This window comes from Bombus flavifrons, chromosome 16 (assembly GCF_040668555.2).
Source record: "Bombus flavifrons isolate JBK064 chromosome 16, iyBomFlav1_principal, whole genome shotgun sequence".
NCBI classification, from domain to species: domain Eukaryota; kingdom Metazoa; phylum Arthropoda; class Insecta; order Hymenoptera; family Apidae; genus Bombus; species Bombus flavifrons.
Window position 1 is genome coordinate 5,170,371 of NC_138457.1, and position 12,599 is coordinate 5,182,969.

At 28.3% G+C, this 12,599-nt stretch overlaps 1 protein-coding gene and 1 long non-coding RNA gene across 3 annotated transcripts; one reads left to right on the forward strand and one right to left on the reverse strand.

Annotated features, from left to right (window-relative positions):
- Positions 1-245: 245 nt before the first annotated feature.
- Positions 246-2,472, reverse strand: LOC138187985 (uncharacterized). Of its 2 annotated transcripts, none has more exons than XR_011175309.1 (3): positions 2,336-2,472; positions 772-1,026; positions 246-681 (listed from the first exon to the last, which is right to left on the reverse strand). It is a non-coding gene; the product is annotated as an uncharacterized LOC138187985 (long non-coding RNA). The 2 variants fall into 2 exon arrangements; XR_011175308.1 differs by having other exon boundaries at positions 2,194-2,449.
- On the forward strand, positions 316-2,121 carry LOC138187984 (very long chain fatty acid elongase 6-like). Its single transcript, XM_069129335.1, has 2 exons — positions 316-656; positions 783-2,121. The coding sequence occupies exons 1-2, from the start codon at positions 316-318 to the stop codon at positions 1,321-1,323; spliced, it is 882 nt and encodes a 293-aa protein (XP_068985436.1). The 3' UTR covers positions 1,324-2,121.
- Positions 2,473-12,599: the final 10,127 nt, after the last annotated feature.

Below are 12,599 nucleotides of genomic sequence, written 5' to 3' on the forward strand. Positions count from 1 at the left end.
TCCGCTAGTGAAATAATATAATTTAAGAATAAGATAGTTTGTTATCGGATCTATTAAAGATAAAGCGCATTTTTGTGACACGAGCACTAATAAGCATAATTGGATAACGTGTATATCGCCATATACGTTTATACCAAACCACGGAATAGTTTATAACTATATTATACACTACCACATAAATACATGAAACAATTATTCATGTTTGTCAGAATATAAATTACACTGTATCCGATGTACTCTTCTTCCTGTTCAATAGATTGTCAACAGAGATAAAAATCTTGGATAGAAAAAACAAATCCCAGGACGAACGTTGAAATGGATTATAAGATGAAGGAGAATATAAGCTACATGCAGATCTCTCTACCTAATTACTCGTACGTCTTGAACTTGGAAAAAAATTTTATTTATTGGGATACCGTGACGCCAATGAATAATCATTTGCCATACTGCCTCGTATATTGTGCTATCTACGTCATTCTAGTTTTTTCTGGGAAGTATTATTTATCAGATAAGCCAAAGTTCGATCTAAGACGTTGGCTTACGATATGGAGTTTGATGCTTGCGACGTTCTCCGTTCTTGGCTTTCTTCGAATGGGACCAGAAATGTTCCACACTTTAAGCAATTATGGGTTTTACTATAGCGTTTGTGTTCCAAAGTAATTTCACTTTAATACTTTATTCCTGAAAATATTTTCAGTACAAGAATAATATCCTATTACATACTATCGTACATATTTCCAGAATATTCATTCACAGCAGAAACGTAATTACTTACTTTTCAGTTTCCTTACGCGAGACCCCGTTGCAGCCTTTTGGACGTTCTTGTTTACATTATCGAAGGTAGTAGAACTCGGTGACACAGCCTTCATCGTGTTACGAAAGCAACCATTAATATTCCTACACTGGTATCACCATATAACGGTTCTTCTTTATACATGGTACTCTTATGGAGAAACTTCAGCGACTGGCAGATGGTTCACTACGATGAACCTCTTCGTTCACTCGTGGATGTACTCTTATTACGCTCTGAAAGCAATGGGATTCAATCCACCAAAATGGATAGCCATAACAATCACTACGCTACAATTGGTGCAAATGGTTGTAGGTTGCGTTATAATTTTTGCGGCTTACTACTACATGCAAACAAACGAATGTAACGTTACACTTTCCAACATCAAACTTTCGATGCTAATGTACTTCAGCTATTTCATTCTATTCGCTAGATTCTTCCAGCAGGCTTATCTATCTAACAAATCTAGAAACAAAGCTAAAAAGGCATATGCCAATGAAACATCAAGCAATGACAAGTTCAAGATAAAATGAAACACCAAAGTTTTAGAAAACTTTTTGGTAGTCTTTAAAAACTTTCTTGAAGACACAGAGATGCGATTCAAGAAATGTCACTTAGAAATACGTAGTTTTTACGAGTCTTTCTTAACTGAAAAACGTAAAAGATGTTTGTGATAAATGAAAATGCATAATATTAGTGACGAGTATTAGTTGTACATTTAATTTAGCAATCAATTTTATGATAACTAGTTTAGCAGGATTAGCGTTATATGTATTATCAATGAATTAATAAGGATCTCCTTGAAATCCAAAAGGATCTTTTGACGAATTTTTATGAAGTTTCTGACAAAAGACTTTGTGAGTATAGAAATATTTAAAAATGTAACATTTCAAAAATCAATAATTGTGAAAAATATCATCGACTTTTTATCAGAAAAGTTTCGAATTGTTACTTTTCTATAGCGAAAAATATTAATTATTATTAATACTTTACGAACTAAAGATAAATTTAAGATTTCAGTATTCTAAAATTTCATGCGCAAATCTGAGATAATATACACGCTTGTTCGAATGAAAATTTCAAATGACAGTGCTTGCGGATAAAAAATTCTCATTGTGTTCCATTTTGTACAATCCAATTGCCAAATCGTCTTACAGCGAATTGTAAGAATTTGCGTTTGTATTATATCTTTTACATTATATTGAGACAAGATATTTACGCTGGATGACTACTGCTTTTACCTTGCAATTTAAGGGAAAAGAGATCAGTGGACTAAATTATCAGATACTGCATATGTTCTTGCAGCACACCGGTTGAAAAATGCGAAGTTTGAGGATCATTGCGTCTATGTCGCCTTAGACTATACTTTTCATTCGTTCCTGTAAAGAGGATTGCCAACTCACAAGGGCATTTTGATTAATTTTCAAATGTCAATATCTAATAAACAAAATCCCAAACACAATGATCTTTATCCATCATTTTCGTCGTATTTTCGCTTGTAGATGTACATATCGCTTAAATTTTAGGCTATATTGATTTCGTCACCCTGCATATCTCACTGTTCTTTCTCGATGGAATCATGCATCCTAATCAGTACTTAATATGTAACGCGCGGAAATTTTTATAAATATATGAGACTTCATTAGCACTGTAATAAAGAACGACTACCGTGATTACAATAGGAAAATTTGAAACCTATCCGAAAATGTATGTCAAATTTTGCAAGATATTCAAAGTTTAAACATTATATCTTTTTCTTCTTTCTTTTTTTGTACGTGGAGAAATCCTCATGGACAATCCGCAGTTGCTAATAATCAGGTAACAGCAGAGTAGTGTCGGACTCCTACCGACTAAAACTCCACGATGACCATCCTACGCGTGTGACAGGAGTGCTCCAGGAACCTCTTATAAATTATCTTCTGTTGCACCCCCCCGCGGCCCCTTTTTTTCTTTATTGTTTTATTTATTAAAATTTATGATCAATTCTCGCATTGGGAATGCGTTTGCGGGAATTGGCTCTTGTTCGAGCCAGTCCGAAAATTCTCCACCTGTTTAATTTGGCGTTGGGGGAGGGGGGTCATTTCCACTAGCGCTATCACCCTTCTAGTCGTGGTCAGTTGGGACGGCGAGGATGCGGTTCTAGGCCGCCTGACTACCACCCTCCTCCTTCGTCTTATCCTACAAGGGTGAGAGTTTTTCTATACTATATACTATACTATACGTTATACTATATAACGTAATACGTTGTAACGTTATACCACATAATGTATTACGTTATACCGTTATACCATATAACGTTATACCATATAACGTATTGCGTTATAACGTTATACCATATAACGTAATACGTTATAACGTTATACCATATAACGTTATACTATATAACGTAATACGTTGTAACGTTATACAATATAACGTATTACGTTATAACGTTATAGCATTAAACGTATTACGTTATAACGTTATACTATATAACGTAATACGTTGTAACGTTATACCATATAACGAATTACGTTATAACGTTATACCATATAACGTATTACGTTATAACGTTATAACATATAACGTAAAACGTTGTAACGTTATACCATATAACGTTATACCATATAACGTTATACTATATAACTTAATACGTTGTAACGTTATACCATATAACGTACTACGTTATAACGTTATACCATATAACGTAATACGATATAACGTAATACATAATAACGTTATACCATATAACATAATACGTTGTAACGTTATACCATATAACGTATTACGTCCTAACGTTATACCATATAACGTAACACGTTATAACGTTATACCATATAACGTTATACTATATAACGTAATAGGTTCTAACGTTATACCATATAACGTAACACGTTATAACGTTATACCATATAACGTTATACCATATAACGTTATACTATATAACTTAATACGTTGTAACGTTATACCATATAACGTACTACGTTATAACGTTATACCATATAACGTAATACGATATAACGTAATACATAATAACGTTATACCATATAACGTAATACGTTGTAACGTTATACCACATAATGTATTACGTTATACCGTTATACCATATAACGTTATACCATTTAACGTTATACTATATAACGTTATACTATATAACGTAATACGTTGTAACGTTATACTATATAACTTAATACGTTGTAACGTTATAACATATAACGTAATACGTTATAACGTTATACCATATAACGTATTACGTTGTAACGTTATACCATATAACGTAATACGTTGTAACGTTATACCATATAACGTATTACGTTATAACGTTATACTATATAACGTACTACGTTGTAACGTTATACCATATAACGTATTACGTTGTAACGTTATACAATATAACGTTATACTATATAACGTAATAGGTTCTAACGTTATACCATATAACGTAATACGTTATAACGTTATACCATATAACGTTATACTATATAACTTAATACGATATAACGTAATACATAATAACGTTATACGATATAACGTAATACGTTGTAACGTTATACCACATAATGTATTACGTTATACCGTTATACCATATAACGTTATACCATTTAACGTTATACTATATAACGTAATACGTTATAACGTTAGACTATATAACGTATTACGTTATAACGTTATACCATATAACGTCATACTATATAACGTAATACGTTGTAACGTTATACCATATAACGTATTGCGTTATAACGTTATACCATATAACGTTATACTATATAACGTAATACATAATAACGTTATACCATATAACGTAATACGTTATAACGTTATACCATATAACGTATTACGTTATAGCGTTATACCATATAACGTTATACTATATAACGTAATACATAATAACGTTATACCATATAACGTATTACGTTATAACGTTATACCATATAACGTTATACTATATAACGTAATACATAATAACGTTATACCATATAACGTAATACGTTATAACGTTATACCATATAACGTAATACGTTATACAGTTATACCATATAACGTATTACGTTATAACGTTATACCATATAACGTTATACTATATAACGTAATACATAATAACGTTATACCATATAACGTAATACGTTATAACGTTATACCATATAACGTATTACGTTATAGCGTTATACCATATAACGTTATACTATATAACGTAATACATAATAACGTTATACCATATAACGTATTACGTTATAACGTTATACCATATAACGTTATACTAAATAACGTAATACATAATAACGTTATACCATATATCGTAATACGTTATAACGTTATACCATATAACGTAATACGTTATACAGTTATACCATATAACGTATTACGTTATAACGTTATACCATATAACGTTATACTATATAACGTAATACGTTGTAACGTTATGCCATATAACTTTTTACGTTATAACGTTGTACCATATAATGTTATACTATATAACGTAATGCGTTATAACGTTATACCATATAACGTAATACGTTATAACGTTATACCATATAACGTATTACGTTATAACTTATTACGTTATAACGTTATACCATATAACGTATTACGTTATAACGTTATACCATATAACGTTATACTATATAACGTAATACGTTATAACGTTATACCATATAACGTTATACTATATAACGTAATACATAATAACGTTATACCATATAACGTAATGCATAATAACGTTATACCATATAACGTAATACGTTATAACGTTATACCATATAACGTAATACGTTATACAGTTATACCATATAACGTATTACGTTATAACGTTATACCATATAACGTTATACTATATAACGTAATACATAATAACGTTATACCATATAACGTAATGCATAATAACGTTATACCATATAACGTAATACGTTATAACGTTATACCATATAACGTAATACGTTATACAGTTATACCATATAACGTATTACGTTATAACGTTATACCATATAACGTTATACTATATAACGTAATACGTTGTAACGTTATACCATATAACGATATGCTATATAACGTGATACCATATAACGTTATACCATATAACGTAATACATAATAACGTTATACCATATAACGTATTACGTTATAACGTTATACCATATAACGTTATACTATATAACGTAATGCGTTATAACGTTATACCATATAACGTAATACGTTATAACGTTATACCATATAACGTATTACGTTATAACTTATTACGTTATAACGTTATACCATATAACGTATTACGTTATAACGTTATACCATATAACGTTATACTATATAACGTAATACGTTATAACGTTATACCATATAACGTTATACTATATAACGTAATACGTTATAACGTTATACCATATAACGTAATACGTTATAACGTTATACCATATAACGTTATACCATATAACGTTATACTATATAACGTAATACATAATAACGTTATACCATATAACGTAATACGTTATAACGTTATACCATATAACGTTATACTATATAACGTTATACTATATAACGTAATACGTTGTAACGTCATACCATATAACGTATTACGTTATAACGTTATACCATATAACGTATTACGTTCTAACGTTATACCATATAACGTAATACGATATAACGTAATACATAATAACGTTATACCATATAACATAATACGTTGTAGCGTTATACCATATAACGTATTACGTCCTAACGTTATACCATATAACGTAACACGTTATAACGTTATACCATATAACGTTATACTATATAACGTAATAGGTTCTAACGTTATACCATATAACGTAACACGTTATAACGTTATACCATATAACGTTATACCATATAACGTTATACTATATAACTTAATACGTTGTAACGTTATACCATATAACGTACTACGTTATAACGTTATACCATATAACGTAATACGATATAACGTAATACATAATAACGTTATACCATATAACGTAATACGTTGTAACGTTATACCACATAATGTATTACGTTATACCGTTATACCATATAACGTTATACCATTTAACGTTATACTATATAACGTAATACGTTATAACGTTAGACTATATAACGTATTACGTTATAACGTTATACCATATAACGTCATACTATATAACGTAATACGTTGTAACGTTATACCATATAACGTATTGCGTTATAACGTTATACCATATAACGTTATACTATATAACGTAATACATAATAACGTTATACCATATAACGTAATACGTTATAACGTTATACCATATAACGTATTACGTTATAGCGTTATACCATATAACGTTATACTATATAACGTAATACATAATAACGTTATACCATATAACGTATTACGTTATAACGTTATTTCATATAACGTTATACTATATAACGTAATACATAATAACGTTATACCATATAACGTATTACGTTATAACGTTATTTCATATAACGTTATACTATATAACGTAATACATAATAACGTTATACCATATAACGTAATACGTTATAACGTTATACCATATAACGTAATACGTTATACAGTTATACCATATAACGTATTACGTTATAACGTTATACCATATAACGTTATACTATATAACGTAATACATAATAACGTTATACCATATAACGTAATACGTTATAACGTTATACCATATAACGTATTACGTTATAGCGTTATACCATATAACGTTATACTATATAACGTAATACGTTGTAACGTTATACAATATAACGTATTACGTTATAACGTTATAGCATTAAACGTATTACGTTATAACGTTATACTATATAACGTAATACGTTGTAACGTTATACCATATAACGAATTACGTTATAACGTTATACCATATAACGTATTACGTTATAACGTTATAACATATAACGTAAAACGTTGTAACGTTATACCATATAACGTATTACGTTATAACATTATACTATATAACGTAATACGTTGTAACGTTATACCATATAACGTATTACGTTATAACGTTATACCATATAACGTTATACTATATAACGTAATAGGTCCTAACGTTATACCATATAACGTAATACGTTATAACGTTATACCATATAACGTTATACTATATAACTTAATACGTTGTAACGTTATACCATATAACGTACTACGTTATAACGTTATACCATATAACGTATTACGTTATAACGTTATACCATATAACGTTATACTATATAACGTAATACATAATAACGTTATACCATATAACGTATTACGTTATAACGTTATACCATATAACGTATTACGTTATAACGTTATACCATATAACGTAATACGATATAACGTAATACATAATAACGTTATACCATATAACATAATACGTTGTAACGTTATACCATATAACGTATTACGTCCTAACGTTATACCATATAACGTAACACGTTATAACGTTATACCATATAACGTTATACTATATAACGTAATAGGTTCTAACGTTATACCATATAACGTAACACGTTATAACGTTATACCATATAACGTTATACCATATAACGTTATACTATATAACTTAATACGTTGTAACGTTATACCATATAACGTACTACGTTATAACGTTATACCATATAACGTAATACGATATAACGTAATACATAATAACGTTATACCATATAACATAATACGTTGTAACGTTATACCATATAACGTATTACGTCCTAACGTTATACCATATAACGTAACACGTTATAACGTTATACCATATAACGTTATACTATATAACGTAATAGGTTCTAACGTTATACCATATAACGTAACACGTTATAACGTTATACCATATAACGTTATACCATATAACGTTATACTATATAACTTAATACGTTGTAACGTTATACCATATAACGTACTACGTTATAACGTTATACCATATAACGTAATACGATATAACGTAATACATAATAACGTTATACCATATAACGTAATACGTTGTAACGTTATACCACATAATGTATTACGTTATACCGTTATACCATATAACGTTATACCATTTAACGTTATACTATATAACGTTATACTATATAACGTAATACGTTGTAACGTTATACTATATAACTTAATACGTTGTAACGTTATAACATATAACGTAATACGTTATAACGTTATACCATATAACGTATTACGTTGTAACGTTATACCATATAACGTAATACGTTGTAACGTTATACCATATAACGTATTACGTTATAACGTTATACTATATAACGTACTACGTTGTAACGTTATACCATATAACGTATTACGTTGTAACGTTATACAATATAACGTTATACTATATAACGTAATAGGTTCTAACGTTATACCATATAACGTAATACGTTATAACGTTATACCATATAACGTTATACTATATAACTTAATACGATATAACGTAATACATAATAACGTTATACGATATAACGTAATACGTTGTAACGTTATACCACATAATGTATTACGTTATACCGTTATACCATATAACGTTATACCATTTAACGTTATACTATATAACGTAATACGTTATAACGTTAGACTATATAACGTATTACGTTATAACGTTATACCATATAACGTCATACTATATAACGTAATACGTTGTAACGTTATACCATATAACGTATTGCGTTATAACGTTATACCATATAACGTTATACTATATAACGTAATACATAATAACGTTATACCATATAACGTAATACGTTATAACGTTATACCATATAACGTATTACGTTATAGCGTTATACCATATAACGTTATACTATATAACGTAATACATAATAACGTTATACCATATAACGTATTACGTTATAACGTTATACCATATAACGTTATACTATATAACGTAATACATAATAACGTTATACCATATAACGTAATACGTTATAACGTTATACCATATAACGTAATACGTTATACAGTTATACCATATAACGTATTACGTTATAACGTTATACCATATAACGTTATACTATATAACGTAATACATAATAACGTTATACCATATAACGTAATACGTTATAACGTTATACCATATAACGTATTACGTTATAGCGTTATACCATATAACGTTATACTATATAACGTAATACATAATAACGTTATACCATATAACGTATTACGTTATAACGTTATACCATATAACGTTATACTAAATAACGTAATACATAATAACGTTATACCATATATCGTAATACGTTATAACGTTATACCATATAACGTAATACGTTATACAGTTATACCATATAACGTATTACGTTATAACGTTATACCATATAACGTTATACTATATAACGTAATACGTTGTAACGTTATGCCATATAACTTTTTACGTTATAACGTTGTACCATATAATGTTATACTATATAACGTAATGCGTTATAACGTTATACCATATAACGTAATACGTTATAACGTTATACCATATAACGTATTACGTTATAACTTATTACGTTATAACGTTATACCATATAACGTATTACGTTATAACGTTATACCATATAACGTTATACTATATAACGTAATACGTTATAACGTTATACCATATAACGTTATACTATATAACGTAATACATAATAACGTTATACCATATAACGTAATGCATAATAACGTTATACCATATAACGTAATACGTTATAACGTTATACCATATAACGTAATACGTTATACAGTTATACCATATAACGTATTACGTTATAACGTTATACCATATAACGTTATACTATATAACGTAATACATAATAACGTTATACCATATAACGTAATGCATAATAACGTTATACCATATAACGTAATACGTTATAACGTTATACCATATAACGTAATACGTTATACAGTTATACCATATAACGTATTACGTTATAACGTTATACCATATAACGTATTACGTTCTAACGTTATACCATATAACGTAATACGATATAACGTAATACATAATAACGTTATACCATATAACATAATACGTTGTAGCGTTATACCATATAACGTATTACGTCCTAACGTTATACCATATAACGTAACACGTTATAACGTTATACCATATAACGTTATACTATATAACGTAATAGGTTCTAACGTTATACCATATAACGTAACACGTTATAACGTTATACCATATAACGTTATACCATATAACGTTATACTATATAACTTAATACGTTGTAACGTTATACCATATAACGTACTACGTTATAACGTTATACCATATAACGTAATACGATATAACGTAATACATAATAACGTTATACCATATAACGTAATACGTTGTAACGTTATACCACATAATGTATTACGTTATACCGTTATACCATATAACGTTATACCATTTAACGTTATACTATATAACGTAATACGTTATAACGTTAGACTATATAACGTATTACGTTATAACGTTATACCATATAACGTCATACTATATAACGTAATACGTTGTAACGTTATACCATATAAAGTATTGCGTTATAACGTTATACCATATAACGTTATACTATATAACGTAATACATAATAACGTTATACCATATAACGTAATACGTTATAACGTTATACCATATAACGTATTACGTTATAGCGTTATACCATATAACGTTATACTATATAACGTAATACATAATAACGTTATACCATATAACGTATTACGTTATAACGTTATTTCATATAACGTTATACTATATAACGTAATACATAATAACGTTATACCATATAACGTATTACGTTATAACGTTATTTCATATAACGTTATACTATATAACGTAATACATAATAACGTTATACCATATAACGTAATACGTTATAACGTTATACCATATAACGTAATACGTTATACAGTTATACCATATAACGTATTACGTTATAACGTTATACCATATAACGTTATACTATATAACGTAATACATAATAACGATATACCATATAACGTAATACGTTATAACGTTATACCATATAACGTATTACGTTATAGCGTTATACCATATAACGTTATACTATATAACGTAATACATAATAACGTTATACCATATAACGTATTACGTTATAACGTTATACCATATAACGTTATACTAAATAACGTAATACATAATAACGTTATACCATATATCGTAATACGTTATAACGTTATACCATATAACGTAATACGTTATACAGTTATACCATATAACGTATTACGTTATAACGTTATACCATATAACGTTATACTATATAACGTAATACGTTGTAACGTTATGCCATATAACTTTTTACGTTATAACGTTGTACCATATAATGTTATACTATATAACGTAATGCGTTATAACGTTATACCATATAACGTAATACGTTATAACGTTATACCATATAACGTATTACGTTATAACTTATTACGTTATAACGTTATACCATATAACGTATTACGTTATAACGTTATACCATATAACGTTATACTATATAACGTAATACGTTATAACGTTATACCATATAACGTTATACTATATAACGTAATACATAATAACGTTATACCATATAACGTAATGCATAATAACGTTATACCATATAACGTAATACGTTATAACGTTATACCATATAACGTAATACGTTATACAGTTATACCATATAACGTATTACGTTATAACGTTATACCATATAACGTTATACTGTATAACGTAATACGTTGTAACGTTATACCATATAACGATATGCTATATAACGTGATACCATATAACGTTATACCATATAACGTAATACATAATAACGTTATACCATATAACGTATTACGTTATAACGTTATACCATATAACGTTATACTACATATAGTAATACGTTGTAACGTTATGCCATATAACTTTTTACGTTATAACGTTGTACCATATAATGTT